At 45.5% G+C, this 21,849-nt stretch overlaps 1 protein-coding gene and 1 long non-coding RNA gene across 17 annotated transcripts in view; one reads left to right on the top strand and one right to left on the bottom strand.

Annotated features, from left to right (window-relative positions):
- C1QTNF3 (C1q and TNF related 3) overlaps window positions 1-8,581 on the top strand; it is a 100,116-nt gene extending 91,535 nt beyond the window's left edge. For all 16 annotated transcript variants that reach the window (XM_053295070.1, XM_053295068.1, XM_053295069.1 and 13 more), the window contains 3 exons: window positions 3,820-3,949; window positions 6,233-6,332; window positions 6,920-8,581. In XM_053295070.1, the coding sequence (XP_053151045.1) occupies window positions 3,820-3,949; window positions 6,233-6,332; window positions 6,920-7,079 (390 nt within the window). In that variant the 3' untranslated portion in view covers window positions 7,080-8,581. The remainder of the gene's footprint in view (window positions 1-3,819; window positions 3,950-6,232; window positions 6,333-6,919) is intronic.
- Window positions 8,582-15,222: 6,641 nt separating this feature from the next.
- Window positions 15,223-20,134, bottom strand: LOC128346228 (uncharacterized). Its single transcript, XR_008316852.1, has 2 exons — window positions 18,599-20,134; window positions 15,223-15,949 (listed from the first exon to the last, which is right to left on the bottom strand). It is a non-coding gene; the product is annotated as an uncharacterized LOC128346228 (long non-coding RNA).
- Between the last annotated feature and the right edge of the window lie 1,715 nt (window positions 20,135-21,849).

Below are 21,849 nucleotides of genomic sequence, written 5' to 3'. Positions count from 1 at the left end.
TGGCGCTTCCAAAATTACACCTAGGATTGTCAAGTTCTAGCCTGGAGATGGTGCTTCTACTTTTAAATGCTCCAAGGCACCATGTGAGGCTGCAGCTGCTACACCTAATCTTTTTTCTCTGCCAGGAACTTTTCCAAATGGTGATTGAATGTGGTTTTGCTTCACTTAGGCTGCGGATTTCATTAAAGGGAACCATTTACAGTGGCATCAGGATGGTGACAGAACGTGCCATTCAGACAGCCAATGGCATTATTTCGCTTTGCGCCTGATGATTTGCACTTACTGTGCATGATGTGTGTCCCCAAAAAGTAGCATTTTGGTGCAGTGCTCAAAATGGCTTAACTATAGGCACTTCCTGCCACTGTAAAGTAGCCCGTCTGGGAAAGCTCCAGGTGTCTTGGGTATCTCACTCGCCTTCTGTTCTGACCTGCTGTGACCCGCAAAGCTCTGATTGCACTCCACAGTAAATGGGGAAAGATAAGCGAGACCAAAGGGGCAAGAGGTGCAGTGGGTACAATCTCTGTTGGAAATTCTCTGTGGTGAGAGAATCCCTTTCTCATTATAGCAGAGTGCACAGAGGCACAACACAGCGGATTTAGTTAGGCATGCGTGTATGCTGAGAGTAAAGTAACTTGGAGCCAATTCATAGTTTCAAATCAATATATAAGGCATTTATTAAAGAACTCCATTCTAGATAGGAAAGTGAGGAGTTAGGATCTCTAATCTATCTATCTAGCTGGATGCAGATGGATTCTGCATCCTCTCTGCACATATGGTGCAGGGAGAGAGGCTTGCCATGTTGCAAGGTAGAAGGGCAGGTAGGGAAAAGAGGGAGAGAAAGGAAGTTAGTCCCTGAGATTAGCAATCTACATATCAAAGGGATAGCATCAGAGCAGTGGAGAAGTGATGACCAATGTCTTGACCCTCTAGCCCTCTGACTTACTAGTCTGTCCTCCACTGTCTGAGACAAAGAGACAGCGCAAAGTCCTTTAACTTCCAACAATCTCAACTACAGCCCCGAAGGATTTAAAGATATAGGCACCATTTTCCACAATCCTGATTATACCACAATACTATCAGACTGGCACCTAATGGTGCAACGGGGAAATAATAATAATCAAGCCAGAGGTTGCCAGTTCAATTCCCCGCTGCTATGTTTCCCATAGTCTGGGAAACACTTATATTGGGCAGCAGCAATACAGGAAGATGCTGAAAGGCATCATCTCATACTGCACGGGAGGAGGCAATGGTAAATCCCCCCTGCTAACTTGGCAAAGAGCCACCTTTTAATGTGGTGATTCTCTTTATTTAGCAGGGAGAGAGTAACTGGCCCTATCCACCCCCAGCACAGTACCTCCATTGACTGTTGCTGGTGTCTATCTTATGTTTCTTTTTAGAATGTGAGCCCTTTGGGGACAGGGTCCCATCTTATTTGTTTGTTATTTCTCTGTGTAAACTGCCCTGAGCCATTTTTGGAAGGGTGGTATAGAAATCGAATTAACAACAACAACAACAACAATTAGCTGACCCCCCCCACAGAACACCTGTGCGTTCTTTGGGGCCGGTGGTTACATCTCCCCCCCTCCTTCTGCCCTAGTCTCTGCTTCCAGGCCCAGCCGACTCTCCTCCCCACCGCCACTTCTGCCCCCCCCACTTTCTTTCCCCCCTCCTGGGCTTTGCCTCCACAGCCGGGCGGGCCCACTGCCGCCTCTGTCCTCTGCAGCTGGGCCCGCAGCTGCCTCTGTCCTCCGCAGCCAGCTGGGCCGGGCCCACCGCCACCTCTGTCCTCCAAGGCCGAACCCGCCGCCACCTCTGTCCTCTACGGCCGGGCCTGCTGCCGCCTCTGGCTTCCATGGCCGAGTCAGGCCCACCACCACCTCTGTCCTCCGCAGCTGGGCCCGCCGCTGCCTCTGGCCCGCACGGCCAGGCCGGGCCCACTGCCACCTCTGTGGCCGGCCGGGCCAGACCCACCACCACTGGCCACTGCTGGCCTCTGTGGCTGGGACCACCGCCACCGCCCTCCACGGCTACGGCCGGGCCCGCCACTGCCATTGGTCTGCGCCTCAGCCAGTCAGGTGCGTCCGCCGCCCAGCCAATCTGCTGGGTTGCCGGAATGCATCCCCACAGAGGCACGTCTATGAGAATTAAATATATAGATAATAATATTCTACCAAAGACAACCACAAGGCTCTGTGGTCACCAGGAGTTGAAACCGACTCAACACACTTTAGCTTTACAACCCCTGCTAACTTGGCAAAGAGGCACCTTTTAATGTGGTGGTTCTCTTTTATTTAGCAGGGGGAGAGTAACTAGCCCTATCTACCCCCAGCACAGTACCTCCAGTGACTGTTGCTGGTGTCTATCTTATGTTTCCTTTAGATTGTGAGCCCTTTGAGGACAGGGATCTATCTTATTTATTTATTATTTCTCTGTGTAAACTGCCCTGGGACATTTTTGGAAGGGTAGTATAGAAATTGAATAAATAAATAAATAAAATAAACTATCAGATTTTTCTCAACTACTTCTGACATTCCCTAACAGACCTGTAAGCAGCAGCATTCTTTTGTTTCCCAAACACAGAACTAGCCTTTTTCTCCAATATTGGCACCATTTGCTAACTCATTAATACTCAAAGATTCAGGCGATGTTCATCTCAAACCACTGCATTTCCATGTTTTTGGAATCAGGCACCTGCAGCTACAGTGGCTTCTTTTCATCTCCTTCTGCAAGCATTATTTTTGAGAACAGTTGGTCTGTCACAATTTTAAGTGCTTATTTGGTCACATTTTTCAAAACTTGCACCACAAATTTATTTATTTATTTAGTATTTTTCACATTTCACTCCATCTAGGTGTGAACCAATTGCAGCATTATTATTTCACATGTTGTAAATGAGCAGGTCAGCCTCCTAATGGCACATAGGGGAAGTAACTTGCCTAGGGAGCAAGAGGTTGCTGGTTTGAATCCTCGCTGGTATGTTTCCTAGACTATGAGAAACACCTATATCGGGCAGCAGTGATATAGGAAGATGCTGAAAGGCATCATCTCATACTGTGCGGGAGGAGGCACTGGTAAACCCCTCCTGTATGCTACCAAAGACAACCACAGGGCTCTGTGGTCACCAGGAATCGACACCAACTCAATGGCACAACTTTACTTTACTTTAAAGGAGTAAGGCCAAGGATGTACTGATTATGTGTAATCCCAGCTTCCCAGCCCTCTGTAGCCTCAGCAGCGTCTGCCCACTATTAAAAAAAAAAATTTAAAAAGCCACAGTGAACCTGACCAAATGTTCCCCTCACCTCAGCAAGTTGGGAAAACCCAGTGAAACTGTGACAAGTTGTGTCAGTTTTACTAGGAGGCTGCTCCATGTTCATGCAGAAGTCAGAGGAAAGTCTTTTCAGTTTCACCAGGTGCACATCAGTGTTTGTGTGTGTGCATGTGTGCAGTCATTTTAAATGCATTGATGAAAACGGCAGTGTTCCCCCACCCTTGCAAGTCAGGGAGGGAATGTTACCAGAACTGCAATGGAACTCTTGGTTATACGCTCTGGCTATGGTGTTTGTGTTGAGTGGGGGGAATTAGCTCAACTGAGGTGCAGTAACAGGAACTCTGTCAGTTTCGTCAGCTTTTTTTAAAAAAACCCAGAAGAAGGGTTCAGACCCAGAAGAAGCTCTTCTCCCGGAAGACCTGGAAGAAGCTCTTCTCACTGATCGTGAGAAGAGCTTCCATATGTAATATAATGGTTCCAACCAGGTCTTCCTATTTGTCTTTTTCCTGATTGGTAGCTGCAGTTTAAACTAAACTATATTTGTATAGGTTGCATTCATGGCTTCAATGGCAACACACTTCAGTAATCAGAACAGTGGAATAATCTTCAGCAGTGTTGAAACCAATGCTGGAAATTTTTTTGATGTCATGACTGGCCGATTTGGAGCTCCAGTGAACGGTAAGTCAGGTAGCAGAGATGGGAGCCAGGCTGGTAAGACTGGTTTGATTAAGGCTGAAATTGTTTGTATCCTTTGTTGGGAGAAAGTTCTCTCGTACTCAGTTGGTCTTACATTTAGATTGGGCTGAGTACATGCCATGTATTTGCTATAAAATAAATAAATAAACAAAAATCCTGAAAGCAACCCAAATTCTGTGCTCATTAATAAATTAGGTAGATTTGCGGATGTGCACTTAATTTTGAATTTTGAATTTGATTCAAATATTTGAATTTTCAGAGTTCAGACCTTGATTGATTGATTGAATTTATATACCGCCTAATATAGAAATCTCTAGGCGGTGTACAGAATTAAAACATAATATAAAATATAAAACATTTAAAATACATAAAAACATAAAAAACATAATAGGTAAAAACACATTAAAATTTTTACAAACTGGTTTCAGTTAAAAGCCTGGGAAAATAGGTACATCTTCAGGGTCAAAGACTGGGGTTTCAAAAGGTAAAGGGATTAGGTAGGGAATCGAAATCGAGTTTGCATGTAATACTAGAGTTTTCTTTTAACTGGACACTGAACCCTTTATATATTACATTTATAGATGGGGAATGATTTGTGAGAGTGCTCTTGAAATTTCAAATAAAATGCAGGGGGAGACCTACAGTAACTCTGAGGTCACAATGCATTATTGGTACAGTCTTGTGGTAGCAAGACTGGAGGAGAGCTGGTTTTGTGGTAGCAAGCATGACTTGTCTCCTTTGCTAAGCAGGGCAGTGGCGTATCTAGGGAAAATAGCGCCTAGGGCAAGCACTGAAATTGCACCCCGTCCAAACATCTGACACCCATCTTTCAGATAACTTTACCATAATATCAGCTGAAAAATACAAGTCAAGCTCGTTAATCTTTTAATATTTCAAAAACTATTTAGCAGTGGATGTAGCCATACCAAAAAATGATGGAAAACGACAAATTTCAGTATGCTGGGGCTCATGAAATACCCAAATACTATGTGGAGGTGTACTTGGGAAACTAAACAGAAGTGCCTGTCTAATTCTCTACTATGCATTGTAGCATCACTATTACATACATTTTAAAAATAAATGGAGAATTTGACTTTTCCTAGATACTCTGTAAATAATTAAAGGATATGCAGAGTAAACTGTGTCACTGCTTGGAATATATTCTAGTCTTTCAGAAAGACAGTTAAAATGAGAGAAAGAGAGCAAGAAACTCCCAGTGGGCCTTAATACTAAGGATTTCACACTGATTCAAAGACAAACTTACCATTAATAGCCATATTATTAAGACATCACATTTAACTCACTTATTACAAGAAGCAAATTAAAAGCAAATGAATACAATCCTAGCTCATAAGCTTCAGCTCAGTATTCACAAGCCCTGATTCTCTGTACATAGTGCCAAACTGAATATGTGTACAGTGACTTATATAAAATTTTAATTTTTTTAAACCTGTAGCCCCTTCGGGGGGCTTCCTAAAGGCTGTGGGTGGGTGGGGGTCTGCAAAGGTTCCCCCTCCCCCGATGGCCTCTAGGGCTTCGCAGGGACCATTTGAGCATGTGCAGTGGCCATTTTTTAAATTTTTTTTTAATGGCTGCTAAAAACAAAATGGCCACCATGCATGCTCAAATGGCCTCTGCGAGGCCTGGCATAGCCTAGGGCCTCACAGAGGCCATTTGAGCATGCACAGTGGCCATTTTCTTTTCAGCGGCCATTTAAAAAAATTTTTAATTTCAAAAAATGGCGCCCCCCTTCAAGTGGTGCCCGGGGCACATGCCCTGTCTGCCCTACCCTAGATACGCCCCTGAAGCAGGGCCCACCCTGGTTGCATATGAATGGGAGATTACATGTGTGTAAGATATAGAGCCATTCTGGGAAGAGCACCTGCATGCTTCCATGAAGAAGGTTCCACGTTCCCTCCATGGCATCTCCAAGACAGGGCTGAGAGAAACTCCTGCTTGTAACCTTGGAGAATCTGCTATCAGTCAGTGTAGACAATACTGAGCTAGAGGGACCGATGGTCTTGGTATATGGCAGCTTCCTATGTTCCTATGTACAGTCCTCATCCTTTAACACCAACAGCTGTTTTGTCACTGATTTCCATAGGAAGTAAATTTCACATCACATGCAAGTTGAAAATTGAGGGTGGTGGGGAGGAATGGATGCTTACAAGAGCTGCATCAAAGGGATTGTCCCAGTTCCTCTATTTTGTAAGCACAATTTAATAAAATAAAAGAATGTAATAAAATAAAATGATCCTTTTTCAGGAGTGTATTTCTTCACCTTCAATATGATGAAGCACGAGGATGTGGAGGAAGTATATGTTTACTTAATGCACAATGGCAATACAGTGTTTAGCTTATATAGGTACGTTGGTTGACGTTTGTGGTCTTTGTAAATTTACAAGCCTTTTGCAGAATGACATTTTCCTACTAATTTGGCTTGACTGTGTTATTTTTTAAATGAAATGGGGGCTAGAACAACATATGACTGGACAAGTGACATTGATATACTCTCAACCTGATACTTCCCAGTTGCAAATTAGTGCCAGGTGGAGCATGATCTGCAGGGAAGCCGCAGCAAGGGAAGAAGCAATTCTTGACCATTTCCTCAATCACCACATTTCCCCTTGCAACCACACCACCACCATCACAGGAGTTTCAGTTCCCTGTTTGCCTGGTGGAGGGTGGTGGCAGGGGTGTAGCTATAATTGAGCGGATGGGTTCAAAGAACCCGGGCCCCCAACTCCTGAGGGCCCCTAAGCTCCACCCCTCCCTATTTTCTTCATTATTTCCTTCATTCCGAGGGGCCACCGGGGAAAGGGGTGAACACGGGCCCCCTTTCCCCTAGCTACGCCCCTGGGTGGTGGTGGTATTTGTTTAGCCTAACAAGGTACATATCTTAGAAACAGTTTAAGGTCATTGCTTATCTTTTTGTAAAATCTTCATTTGCAGCTATGAGTCGAAAGGAAAAACAGACTCATCAAGCAACAGCGCAGTGCTTAAACTTCTCAAGGGAGATGAAGTTTGGCTGCGGATGGGAAACGGGGCACTGCATGGAGATCATCAGCGCTTTTCCACTTTTGCAGGGTTTCTCCTTTTTGAGACCAAGTAGACCAAAAACATTAATTTCCAGGCAGAGATTGCTATTTCTGTTTCTCTGTTCTATGGAGCAACATGGTAACAACAGGATGAAATTGCAGGGCCTTTGGTATCAATGGAGTATGCAAAGAAAGTTAGGCATGAATTGGTATATCCTCCTTTTTCTCATTTTTAATCACACTGCCTTGCTGTAGCCCTCATGCTACTGGTACTTGAGCAGTTACTGAAATTCTTTTCAAGATAGTTTGGTAAGATGATTACAGCCTTTTGCCCTAATTCAGAGATCTCTAAGCAACATTTCGCCCACATGGATGTGTGGCATACACAGAATGCCCTAAGCATATGGATCCACTGGATCTGCTTCCTTCTTTGAAATGATGAATGGAAAAATCATTGTGTGTGGAGCTTCATGTGTGGTTTGGAACTCCACAGCCATAACAACAACAACAACAACAACTTCAGGTGTGCATCCACATCTAGTGTGCACGCAGTACTGCATTCATCAGCATAGGAATCTGCATATGGGAGCGGGTGGCTTCTGTGCACAATTACCTATTGCTGGAATTGAGCAAATGTCTCTAGGACCGGTGCTAAAGTTAGCATTAGCATCCAATCTTTTAAATGTTAATTAGAGTATTCTCTTTTGCTTGCTCATCACTACAACGGCCATTTGAATAGGTCAGACAATTTACAACATGATCTCTGAATTTTGGAATTAATTGCTAGCCTGTGCATAACACTTCATTGTAGGACTAATAATAGGTTAGATTTTCCCCTTCCATACTAATCATGGGTAAAGTACTGATTTTAATTTTCTGCTTGGTTTACAACTAGGAGTATTTCCAAACAGAAGAGTAAAATGGAGGCGATTCAGTGGACTTCTGTGATTAATTCTATGTAGAGTTAGTGCCGGTTGTCTACAATGCACCTAATTTCCTCCCACAATTCCCCATCAACGCACTGTGAATCTTTGAGTCATTGTTCCCCTGAGGCTTCTCTCTCCTCTCAATATCTGGCCTCTCTCTCGCCTGTTCCTTGCCTGCTCTCCTTTCCGCTTCCAGCCCACTATTTCTATCAGTTCTACAGACAACCAAAAACAAAATGAGTGGAAATATAAAAATGTCAAGACAGTGATTACAATTCTTTTTTTTTTTAGTTATTACCCTGTGCTGTCATGCCACTCTTCTTCTATGAATTTGTTGTTGTTGTTGTTGTTGTTTTTAAAGCCTATAGCTCCATGGGTACATGTTTGCATACATGCTCATTAGAGCAGGGTTTCCTAACCTTGGCCCCCCAGATGTTGTTGGACTACAACTTCCAGAATCCCCAGACATGGCCTTTGTGGCTGGGGATTCTGGGAGTTGTAGTCCAACAACATCTGGGGGCCCAAGGTTAAGAAACCCTACATTAGAGAATCCACAGTGTGGAGGAATACAATGTGTTTCTGTAATGTTATCTGGACATTGGATTGTAATTAATAAACAGTGGCTGCCATGCTGCCCTCTTGCTACAGTATTTTAAAAGCCTTCAGCTGCCTGTGGTTGCAAACTTGCACCCCTGTGTGGGTGGGAGTGGCTGGGAAGGTGCTGTGTTGCCAGAGCACCTTAAAAGGGGGCAGGCGGGTGTCAGATAGCTGAGGATCAATGAAAAACACCTCAATGGGTCATGCACCAGAAAAGGAATCTGTATATAATTGCACAGACGTAGAAGTGGGGATTCGTGGGGTGGTGAGCCAACCCGCTCCTGCATCACCACTAATACAGATAACCACACCTCTACAATTTGTGCACAGTCTGTTCACACACTAGTCCTACAACTCATGGAATCTTTCACCATCTGCATTCAAGTCATTAGAAAGGTGCAGCTCTCTCTTGGATAACAGAGCTAATTACGAACAAAATGCAGGAAATACATGATATGGCCCTCCAGCCACATTGCCTGCAGGACTCAGCAATCAAGGGGGCATAAACAGCCATCTGGAAAGGCTCCTCTGTCAAGCTTAACTGACTGGCTTAAAACTGATTTAGTTTTCTTGAAATTGTTATGATTACTGGGCTTAGCTTAATCATTTGACTTAAAGTTGTGGATCTACATGTATATAATTTTTTAAATGTAGGCCTAATTTAGGTTGCACCAGGAAAAGTTTTCATTTCTTGAAGTATGTTAGCAATGTTTTGGCATGCGTAAAAAACCCCTCACAATTAATTCTAATGAACAATATATTGACCCTATAGTATGAAACTCTTCTGTATTTGTTGTCATGAATGTGCTTAAGTATTTGCTCATTTTTAATTGAACATTTATTAAAGACCACTTTGGAAAAATATTTTGTGGATGATAATAGAAATGCACCAAAAATAGAGATTTACAACAAAGCTAGTGATATTAGAAATGCACCAAAAATACACAGCCTATGTCTAGATTTTTCAAAACACCATAGAAAGAAAGGCTGCAAATCCAGGGAGCAAGAACCAGGACTTTATTCAGAGCAATTTAATCTATTAGAATCCCAGAGAAGGACTGAAGTGCCAAATAAATAAATTTGTCAGCACATGATTTTATCCCATTAAAAAGCGAAGTTATCTTTTAATCCTACCCCTCCTCCAAGGAGCTCAGGGCTGTGTGCACAGTTCTTACCACTCATTTTATCCTCACAACAACCCTGTGAAGTACGTTAGGTTGAAAATGGGAACAATATGCAAGTCACTCAGAGTGGGCTATAAAATTAAATAAACCACAGGAAGCAGGCCAGTACTATTATCCCACTGTTATAGTTGGGGGGTGGGGGGTTTGAATCAGAAAGAGAGCAGGGGTGTGCACAAATCATTTTTTCTATTCAATCTCAAATCAAATAGCAAAAAATTGAATTGATTTGTCAGACTAGCTGGCCAGATGAATCAAATCAGAAATTTGCAAAAAGTTCACGAATCATAGGGAACAATTCATGAGCCATAGGGAACAATGGGGACCCCGAATCATTGTTCGTAGTTGTTCCCTATGGGGTTAACAAGCAGAGTGCACAGAGAGAGAGAGAGCTGAGCTGCCCCTGTCCATTTCTCACCCAAACAGCAACTAATTATTATTATTATTTACATTTTATATCCCGCTCTTCCTCCAAGGAGCCCAGAGCAGTGTACTACATACTTAAGTTTCTCCCCACAACAACCCTGTGAAGTAGGTTAGGCTGAGAGAGAAGTGACTGGCCCAGAGTCACCCAGCTAGTTTCATGGCTGAATGGGGATTTTTACTCAGGTCTCCCCCGGTCCTAGTCCCGCACTCTAGCCACTACACCACGCTGACTCCACCAAAACAAACAGACAGAACAAACCACAACTCAGGGTAGGCAGGCAGGCAGTTGCACCAATGCGGTGCAATTGCACCGATGCAGGGCGGGCAGATCTCACCTATCTGGCATCTTAAACTTACTAGAAGCTATGTCCCCTCAGTGCTGAGACTGTGGGTGTGGGATATGTGGTTAACAAAAAGACGGTCTAATACAAGTTTTTGTACCAGACTGGGCCATCGTTTTTGCACTGTGACAGATTCTCTCACTCTCCTTTTGAAATTAAATAACTGGGTCTGGAATTTGATGTACACTGGGTTGCCAGGTCCAGATGATGAAAAAAGTCAATATCCTTCACACACAAAAAGTGGAAATAGAAGACTCTTCTCACACACACAAAAGGTCTCCACTTTGAATAAAATTTGACTTGGCAAGTTAGCAGGCCATTACAGGGGAAGGAAAATCAGAAATCTAATAGCTGCTTCCCCTTCCAGCTGTCCTGCCAGTTCTTTGACCTTGGAGAACAGTGTCAACAACCCACAGAGCCTTGCCTTGCTCCTTTGTAATGCTTGGTTGGTCCAGAATAAATTAGAAATCATCCATGATCTGGTTACGGATGAAAGGGCCAACCTGGTATGTATTACAGAGTCTTGGTTGGGGGGGGCTAGTGGTGCAGTCTGGTCCCGGCTTCTCCCTCCAGGGTATTGTGTTGAGGAGCAAGTGAGGGGACATTAGCAGGAGGAAATGGCTGTGGTCTTATCAGGATACCTGTTGAAGTATCTGATCATATTGAATGTGTGTACTTACATTTGGGAATCGGGGATAGACTGGGACCTCTGTTGGTGTACCGACTACCCCACTGCCCAACCGAGTCCCTAACTGAGCTAATGGACCTGGTCTTAGCCTTAGTGTTGGAGTCTCCCAGGCTTGTGGTGGTGGTGGGGTGTGGGACGTCAATGTTCACAGTGGGACCAATTTTGTAGGGCAGCTCAGGAATCCATAGTGGCCATGACTACTAGGAACCTATCCCAAGCAATCTCAGGACCGATGGACATTGCTGGTCACACACTTGATCTGGTCTTTCACTTTGATCAGGGTAGTGTTCCATGGATGGGGACTCCTGTGATTTCCCCATTGTCATGGACAGAACACCATCTGGATGAGACCACCATCTCATAAGCATGCCCCATCTCTGCAGAGTTGAGGGGCCTATTAGGATGGTATACCCGAGGTTATTGCATCCAATAGGATTCCAAGAAGACTTGGAAGGATTTAGTGTTGGCCAGTGATCCTGTTGATGCCCTGGTGGAAAATTGGAACACCAAACTCACCAGGACACCAGGCAAACTCACTGGCCCTCTTCAAAACTGGTCCCCTGGAATACAGAAAAACAACGGGAGTTGAAGCAGCAAGGAAAATGACTGGAGCGCAAGCAGAGAAAGACTTGACTCTAATCCAACAGATTACAACATAGAGTGCATTTGAAGACCTATGCTCAGGCATTATGTGTGGCAAAGAAGTGATTCTTTTCTGCCCATATTGCATCTGTAAGCTCACATCCAGTGGAGGTGTTCAGGGTTGGAGGGGGCTAGTACATGCCCCTTCTCCCTTGAATCAGAATTTGGAACCAACACCCACTGTGATGTTCTTAATAAGTTCTTTGTGGATAAAAACTCTCGTATTTGGGCCGACTTAGACTCAGACCCCACAATGACTGCAGTGTCTGATGTGGAGGTGTCCAGCAACTCCTCTTATGTGGCTAGGCTGGATCAGTTTTAGTTTGTGACTCCTGAGGATGTGGACAAGCTGCTTGGAATGGTGTGGTCTACCACTTGTTCTCTTGACCCTTGTCTGACATGGCTTATACTATCTAGCAGGAGGTTGTTGTAGAAGGCCTGGTAGTTATTATAAATGCTTCTCTGAGGAAGGGCAGGATGCCTCCCTGTCTTAAGGAGGCAATCATTAGACCTCTTCTGAGGAAGCCTTCATTGGATCCCTCAGAGTTAAGCAACTATAGACCTGTCTCCAACTTTCCATGGCTGGGCAAGGTAATTGAGAGGGTGGTGGCTTCCCAGCTTCAGATAATCTTGGAGGAAACTGATTATTTAGATCAATTTCAAATTGGCTTTTGAGCGGGCTATGGGGTGGAGACTGCCTTGGTCAGCCTGATGGATGATCTCCAATTAGGAATTGACATCGGGAATGTGACTCTGTTGGTCTTTTTAGACCTCTCAGCGGCTTTTGATACTATCGACCATAGTATGCTTCTGGAGCGTCTGAGGGAGTTGGGGTGGGAGGCACTGCTTTGCTGTGGTTCTACTCCTACCTTTTGGCCAGATTCCAGATGGTGTCCCTAGGTGACTGTTGCTCTTCAAAATCCGAACTTTTGTATGGCATCCCCCAGGGCTCCATACTGTTTCCAGTGCTTTTTAACATCTACATGAAACTGCTGGGAGAGGTCATCAGGATATTGCTTTCAGTATGCTGATGACACCCAAATCTATATATCCATGTCAACATCATCCGGAGAAGGCATAACCTCTTTAAATGTAAAGGAGGCTACATTATTTATATCTATGTAAAGCACTCTAGGAACTTTTGTTGAAAAGTGGTATATAAATATTCATTAGATTCATATTCATAAATGCCTGTCTGGAGGCAGTGATGGGCTGGATGAAGGATAATGAACTGAGACTGAATCCAAATAAGACGGAGGTACTTATTGTGTAAGGTCAGAACTCAGGAGACAATTTTGATCTGCCAGTTCTGGATGGGGTCATACTTCCCCAGAAGGAACAGGTACGCAGTCAAGGAGTGCTTCCAGATCCAAACCTCTCCCTGATGTCTCAGGTTGAGGTGGTGGCAAGAGGTCCTTTTTATCAGCTTTGGCTGATTCACCAGCTGCATCGGTTTCTCGAGATAAACGATTTCAGAACAGTGGTACATGTGCTGGTAACCTCAAGACTTGACTACTATGCACTCTGTGTGGGGCTGCCTTTGTACACAGTCCAAAAATTGCTTAAGAACATAAGAACAGCCCTGCTGGATCAGGCCCAGGTCCCATCTAGTCCAGCATCCTGTTTCACACAGTGGCCCACCAGATGCCACTGGAAGCCACAGGGAGGAGTTGAGGGCATGCCCTCTCTCCTGCTGTTACTCCCTGCAACTGCAATTGGTACAGAATGTGGCAGCCAGGTTAGTCTCTGGGTCATCTTGGAAAGAGCATTTTATTCCTATACTAGAAGAACAACACTAGCTACCAATAAGTTTCTGGGCAAAATACAAGGTGCTGGTTATAACCTATAAAGCCCTAAACAGTTTAGTCTCTGGGTATTTAAGCGAACGTCTTCTTCACTATGAGCCCCAACGCCCATTGAGATCATCTGGAGAGGTTCGAACCTCTGCAGTTGTCACCAGCTCCTCTGGTGGTTTCACAGGGATGGGCATTCTCTGTTGCAGCCCTGATACTCTGGAATGCGCTCCCTGCTGAAATAAGAGCCTCCCCTCCCCATCTCTGACAACTTTTTAAAAGTCCCCAAAGACTCATTTTCTCAGCCAACCTTTTAAATTTGACTGTGGTTTTAAACTGTTTTAAGGTTTTCATTTCTGTTTTAATTTGCTCTGTGTTGCTGTAAACTGCCCAGAGACGGAAGTTTGGGGCAGTCAGTCTACAAATTTGATAAACAAAGTTTATTGGTATTATTTTTATATCAGCATATTCTGATAAAATTGGAGAATAAATACAGCTCACCACTGTGATGCTGATGACCAAGTGAGCTCTATGTCTGCTCAGTCTAGGTACAGAGTTCTCAAGGCACCAGCTTCTTAACTGTAAAGTCATACCTCCTGGTTAGGTTTACCACACAGAGAGACTGTCCTCCTCCCCCACAAGTCACTCAGCCTGCTTTCCCAGAAAGGCCAGCAACTTCACCTCTGGGTTCAAGGCAGGACAGCCAGCTGGGGCATGCACGGTCTCCTACTCGCTTGCTGTTCTCGACTGCAAACATGTATATACCACTTTTCAACAGAAGGCTCTACAGTGGTTTTCAAGGAAAAAAATAAATAATAAGATGCTCCCCTGTCCCCAGCGGGCTCACAATCTAAAAAGAAACACACAGTGACACCAGCATCAGCCACTGAATAGATGCTGTGCTGGGGCTGGATAGGGCCAGCTGCTCTCCGCATGATAAATAGAAGAGATTCACCACTTTAAAAGGTGCCTTTTTACTCAGCAGGGGTAAGTGACAACTGAGTAAAGTTAGTTGGCTACCTGCTAACTTCTCACTGTAGCCACCACTTCCAATGCATGAAGGAAGCGAGCTTTTACCTACTGGACCCACCTATCCGTGGTCCTGCATCACGTAGCTCAGCAACCTGCCACTGAAGCAGAACCTCCACTCTCGCTTACCCATCGGATGGATGGCCAGTAGGGGAAAGAGACAAAAGAAGAGAAGCTGCTCATGAGAGCAACGTGTTCTGGGCAAACAAAATGTTCCAGCTGCTCCCCAGAAGTTCAGACACCACAACAGATGCAGAAGTTGTTTGGTCCCCAAAATAGTCTCTATTCCTCCTCATGCAAAAAAAGTCATTTGGTCCCCCAAATAGTTGCATGCCCTCTATAAACGTCCCTAGCTGGCAACCCTATGTATTCTGTGCAAAGCAGCTGAAAACGTGCTGAATGATTACATTCTTTCTTCTTACTCTTCTGCATTACAAATATCAAGACTACTACTACAGATGGAAAGCAGGTGGGTCTAATGTAAGAATCAAGCAGAGACAAAGGAACTCATAGAAACTACCAGTAGCTATAGAAACAAACTCCCAAGCAGAATCCATCTCTGAGAGAACAAAAATGGCACTGTACAATAAAGGGTAGTATTTCTTTTTGAACTTTAATAGGTACATAATGTTCTTCTCCCTGTGGTTTCCCACATAGCATTATAGGTAATTAGTATATACGCAGAGGATTAAACTAAAAACAGACCTGATGACTTAACCATGCTGGTTAAGCGCTGTCAATTTCCCTGCCTTTTTTTTTTGGCCGTTCTCCTCAGTGGAAGGCTTTAACTGTTTCTAGAAATTCTGCTTCTTCCTTCCAGCCTGAATAACTCTTCCCTGAGTTATTTTACCTCCATGGAACTACCTGTGCCTCCCCTATCTGGACCTTCCTTTGCACAGGAACGTAAGAAGAGCTCTGCTGCTGGACTGGGGACAGGATCCCATTTCCCCATGTGACCCACCAGATGCTTCTAGGAAGCCCACAAACAGGACAGGAAAGCAGTAGCCCCCGCTCCCCAAGTATGGTCTCCCATCAGCTGGTATTCTGAGGCAAACTGCTTCTGAACATGGAGGTTCTATTTAGCTACCATGACTAATTGCTGCTGATAGCCCCCCACCCCCAACAAATGGCATCCAGGGACACACTGAAAAGGAAAGTCATCAGACTGTTGTTTCCTCTTGTTTTTCTCCTCCCAGCTTTCTGCTTTGATTGCCCCAGCTCTCACAGCTGAGACAAGGAAGTGTTGACTCTAAGATTTGGGGGGTCGAGAAAGTGTTGACTCCAGGATTTGTGCAAGGCACACTCAGCCAGCTCTCTTAACCTGGAAACAGGGGAAACACAAACTCAGAATTGTCTCACTTTGCGGTGGGCAGCATTGGACCAGCGGTTTCTTTGCTAACCCTGGCATCTGTCAAATGCCTAAGCAAAGCACAGCATCCGCTGGAGCCAGGCCCTGTATCTTCTCATTCTTATCCCAGATGAAAACTGAGAAGAGGTGAGCTTGTTATTCCGGCTATTTTACTTCTCACTTATCAATCTGCTATCCTTTTGCAGGCTTCAAAAATCTTACCTTAACACTACAAACACCAGTACTTACAAACAAAGCTCCACAACATAATAAAGTAAGGAAGTTCCCAACTTACAAATGTCAGCCCGCATTTACAAACAAGTCATATCGCTTGGGAACGACATGCATTATTAATATCTGACTCACAAACGAATTTTTGGAAGCCAACCCATTTTAAGTTGGGGACTTCCTGTACGGCCCTTAGATCAGTGGTTCCCAACCTGGGTTCCTCCAGATGTAGCTGAACTACAACTCCCATCACCCCAGGCCACAATAAAGTATAGCTAGGAATGATGGAAGTTGTAGTTCAGCAACATCTGGAGGAACCCAGGTTGGGAACCACTGCCTTAGATGGGTGTGGAGGTTGCAGCCCTGATTTGGGTGGGCTACTGGGGGGCAACCTCATTCCCTGCTACCATCTCGAGTAATCCTGAGAGGGGGGGTGGAGAGGGCAGGAGGCAGGGAACAGTGTCTGTGCAGAGGGGTGTTGCTAGGTTAGGCAGAAAGGCAATGGAAGCAGAGGTGCACCTAGGTAATTTTGGAGCCTGGACCAAAAGGCTTTTGGATCCCTCCACCCCACAGTATTTTAAACACATTTTTAACATGACCACACCACCTGGGACAGACCAAGAGGGATTTGGGGGCTCCCAGGGAGTGTGGAGGCCCTGGACTTTGGCCCGGAAGTCCAGGGGTAAGAGCACCTCTGGATGGAAGCTGTGTTTCCTGAGTCTCTCTCATGTTCCTAAAGGAAGTAAAAAAGATGAAGATAGGAGCAAAGCAGGAGAGGGCCAGCTAAGAATGTGGGCAGAGTGAAGCACCTTTTACTTGTCTGTGGGAGTGGGGTGGGGATGGAAACCCTGGTTTGATGGTACTTCAGCTGGGGCGCAAGAGAAACCAGTCACACCTGTGGCACTACTTAAAGCTAGGTAGCCCCCCCACCCCGAATCCATTTAATCCTAAGTGTATGGGGGAAAGGCATCCTACAGTTAACGGGGGCAGGGAGGGGGATCCCTACCATTTCCCCCTCTAACATGGATTCCCAGATGTTGTTGACTACAACTCCCAGAATCCCCAGCTGCAATGGCTTTTGTTTGGGGATTCTGGGAGTTGTAGTCAACAACATCTGGGAATCCCTGTTAGAGGGAACACTGATCCCTACCTAAATTTAAGTAGTGCCGCAGGTGTGCCTGATTTCACTTGAGCCCCAGCTGAAGTGCCAAAAGGGTTTACACACACGTAAAAGGTGCTTCACTCTCTCTATAGTCTTAGACAGCCCCCTCCTGCTCTGCTTGTATCCTCATATTCTTGGCCCTCCCAATTCAGGGTTTTTCCCCTTTAGGGACACAGGAGAGACTCCGGAAATGTTGATGTGAATATGGTTCATCCCTGGGTCCACCTCTTAGTCAATCAAACAGACTAAGTGGGAATCATTTAGAGGCTTTATTGCTACTGCAGTTTAGCAATAGGTAATCAATAGGCTAACGCTCTCAACTGATTACAGTTTGGTTACAGGTGCATCTTACATTTATACAAACAATCTGAATGATGCTGACACCCTAGACACAGTGTACGTGGCAATAAAATGGTGGTCTTAGTATCTAGTACACATGTGAATGATTCATTGTTCATCTGGTGATTACTCCTTATTTGGTTAAATCCTGTTTCCTGGCCTGGGAAGCTTAGCTGTCTTAGCAAGTTTCACAGATACATTTTAGCTGGAGAGAGATAATGACGCCAGTCATGAGAGGCAGTGATGTCCCTGAGCTGGGCTGGGGTTACTTTAAGTTAAGATGAGGTTTTCTAAGTAAACTGGAGTTTCTTTGGTTTTCTAAACACATCAATGTCATTTCCAATGGCCTTTCATTCAGTCTAACTCCAGGGCTGCTCAACTTTGGCCTTCCTGCAAATGTTGGCCTACATCTCCCATAATCCCTGAATATTGGCCACTGTGACTGGGGATTATGGTAGTCCAACAGCTGGGGGGGAGGGCTAAATTGAGCAAGCTTGGTCTAACCTATTAACTCCCCCTCTGCACAGATGCTACTTCCTGCCTTCTGCTCCCACCTCCCCAGATCACTAGAGATGATGTAGAGAAAAAGATAGTTCCTCAATGGCCCCCAATATCCCACCCAAAGCAGGGTTGTTACCTCCTCATCCACCAAAGGCCTACAGTGTCAAGGCCAGATTTTTGCAGCCTGCAGAAGGAACAGCAGATTTGAATTGATCAGTGAAAAACAACAGTAGCTGGCTCAATTGCATCAGCCAATGGGAATGAGATTTCAGTCTCCATCCAGGATTTCAGTTTTTAGCTAGCTTTAAAGTACTTTTAAAGGAAAATTATAACAGCTAGAGCAATTATTCTTTTCCCTATAAGTATTATATGAGTAACAGTTGGCAACATACCGAATTGGCTCAGGGCTCCCCCACATGGCTTGTCTTCATCTGCGGGTCTCCTCCAGTTAGTGTATTAGGCCCACAGGCCCTCTTCGCTGGAGATGGAAAGGCGGTCACCTACAGGGCTGCTGCCTGCATTGCTGGCTGATTCCATGAGTGAATTGCCCTTGGTCTGATCCAGTCATTAAGTTTGGAACCTCACTCTGTCTTTCGCTGAATTGCTTCGAGTTTCTATCATTCATCTGGAACACACTGGACTTTGTACACACATTGATTTCCAGAGAGTAGTGCTATGTGGCTGACTGACCATCACCCAGGGGTGTGGGAACAATGGAGCAAGCGGGGACGACTGTCCCTCGGCCGCCAGGGTCTGGGAGGCCAGCAAGGCACCACCTCACCCTTGGCCAGGGCACCATCTTGCCCCCTCCCGCGCCCAGCCAGTGAATGAAGTGCTTGCCAGCTGGGAGCGTGAGGTGTGCCCCTCTCCTCCCCAGCTGGTGTTTCCCTGAAATGCTGGCTAGGCTGGGGGGGAAAGCCGAGCCAGTCAACATGTCAATGTAATGCTGAATGAGGAGGATGGGGAAAGGGTCAGAATGGACCCTCTCCTGGGCCAGTGGCCACACCCCCTGTATTTGATGTTAGATGCAGGAGCGTGGCCAGCAGGGGGTGTGGCAGAGTTCCCCCAGTCAGTGGTTTGTTTAATCGTGAGGAGGCAAAAATCAGAAACGAGGCGATTCAAAATCACAGGGGGGAGGAGCCGCTGGCAGGACTTTGACCTTCAGCCACTGGCCAGCTCCCTATGCCCCTTCCATCACCACTCCTGGTCAGTGTTCCCCGTAGCAGGGATTCCCAGATGTTGTTGACTGCAACTCCCATAATCCCCAAGCAAAAGCTATTGCAGCTGAGGATTCTGGAAGCTGTAGTCAGCAACATCTGGGAATCTCTGTTAGAGGGAACACTGGTTCTGAGTATTCCCTCTGCCGCCTCACCTTGCTGCCTGCCACCATCAGAGCAGTTCTTTGCCAAGTGGTAGGATAGCTGCCCCTCAGTAAAGAGCCTCTCTGAGCCTGTTGCCTAGGTGCTCACCATATTAGGCCCCATCCCTCCAATACACAACTGCCTGGGGCAGCTCACAAAATCAGCAAAAACAGACACAATATAAACACAATATACAGTTGTCCCTCTTCCAACTGCAAGGGTTAAGTTCAGTGTTTCCTCTAACAGGGATTCCCAGATGTCGTTGACTACAACTCCCATAATCCCCAAGCAAAAGCCATTGTAGCAGGAGATTCTGGGAGTTGTAGTCAACAATATCTGGGAATCCCTGTTAGAGGGAACACTGGTTCTGTTCCGGGAAAACCTCGTGGTTGGCGAATATGCGGTAGATTAGGGGAATCACAGTCATGAAAAGACAGCAAAATACAGTTAAAAATAGGGGGGAAATCACTCCGTAACCCCTTAAAACCACCCCGAGCTCCAAATTCACTCCCTCACACCTGAAAAATCACCCTGAACCTCCAAAATCACCCCTGTCCCCCAGAAATCACCCCCTGACTCCCGGAAATTGCAAAAAAAAAAAACCCACCCCAAAAACAACCACCACCCCAAATTGCCCCCAAACGTCACCAAACCATGAATACTCGGGACGCGGTTGGCAAGACCTGCCACAATTTCCTAGTTCCGGATACTTAAAACCGTGGAGGGATTACTGTAAAACAAATAATTAAAAAGAAGAGCAAGTTAAAACCAGATTTAAAATTGCAAGTTAAAACGTTAAAACTCAACAGATATACAGTGCAGATAAAAATTCAGCAGAAGTTCTCAAAGCAGTTTACATAGAATAAGAAGATGATTCCTTGTTGTCAAAGAGCTCACAATCTAAGAAACACAAGGGAGACACCAGCAACAGTCACTGGACAAAACCAGTTGCCCCCCCCGCTAAATATAAGAGAATTATCACTTTGAAAGGACCTTCTTTGCCTAGTCCACAGGGGACAATTGTCACAATTGCCACCCATTCATCAGTCCTCACCACAGACCAGTTACTCCACTCCATCCCCACCTGGAAGTTTTTCACACAGGGCTTTAAAAGCCTTTTAACTCGCATCTCCTCCGGAATGGAGGGGGTGCATTCAGCCAGATTTACCCCGAAGTCCCTGCAAGTTATTGGGGAGCAGTTCACACGCAATTCAGGTTTTTCACAGAGTGTAGCCTGATTTATATCCGGGGTAAAAAAAAAATCCACTATTTGTGTCAGGTTTTTTGGACAACTTCGAGTTCACAGTGAAGCCTCCCAGCAAACTCCGGGTAAAGCCTGCTGTGTGTAAAAGTCCCTGCTGGCTTTATTTGATGACTGTGGGATGCACTTCTTGCTCCATCCCTGTTGGCTTTTAGGAAACAACTAAAGGCTCATTTCTTCAGCCAAGTTTTTTACTTAGTTGGTGCGTTTTTATGGATATTATAATCTGATTTGTATATGTTTAAACTTTTAAATTCTTGGGTTTGTTTTATTCTTGGTTTGTTGTATGCTGCAAACCATCTAGAAACCTTGGTAGTGGGTGGCATACAAACAAACAAACAAACAAATAAATTTGCTTGAAAGCAATTAATTGTACTTGAAATTTTCAGTGATCTTAAAAAACCATTACAACCCCTTTGTACAGGGGTGCACCTATGTAATTTTGGTGCCTGGACCTTAAGGGCTTTGGAGCCCTCCCCCACCCATGAGTTAAAATTAAAAAGTTAACTTTTTAAAAAAGTTAAACCTGCATTTTTTTGAAGGCCTCCTGTGGAGGGCCTCCCCAGAAGAATGCCACTGCTGCCCTGCCACGCAGAACTATGACGTCAAAAGGTCCAGGGGGGCCTCCTGCTGCCAGCCCACCCCTCTGCTGCCCCACGGCTCCAAAAACTCAAGCATTCTAGCTGCCACGTGCATGGCCGGTGTGTGTGTGTGTGGGGGGGGTGAGCCAAGCAGGCCTCCCCTCCCCCACCGTGTTGGCAGCGGCAGGTGGAGCGGGAGTAGCCGCTGGGCCTGACCATCTGGCCCAGCGGCCCGTGCCTGCGCAGTTGGAATAGAGTGTCGCAAGCCCCGACGTAGTGGGCTTGTGACACTATTCTCTGTGCAAGCGCGCTGGAGCATCTCACAGTTCTCCAGGGCCGCTCTGCCAGCCACCGCCACCGCCACCACGGGGGTGGGGAAAGCCTGCTCAGCTCACCCAGCACCCCCTGGCCGCACACATGGTGGGCTAGAGTTCTTGAAG

The sequence above is a fragment of the Hemicordylus capensis genome, chromosome 2 (assembly GCF_027244095.1).
Source record: "Hemicordylus capensis ecotype Gifberg chromosome 2, rHemCap1.1.pri, whole genome shotgun sequence".
NCBI classification, from domain to species: Eukaryota; Metazoa; Chordata; class Lepidosauria; order Squamata; family Cordylidae; genus Hemicordylus; species Hemicordylus capensis.
The sequence above is the reverse complement of the archived record's forward strand: the minus strand, read 5'-3'. Positions and strand labels throughout refer to the sequence as shown.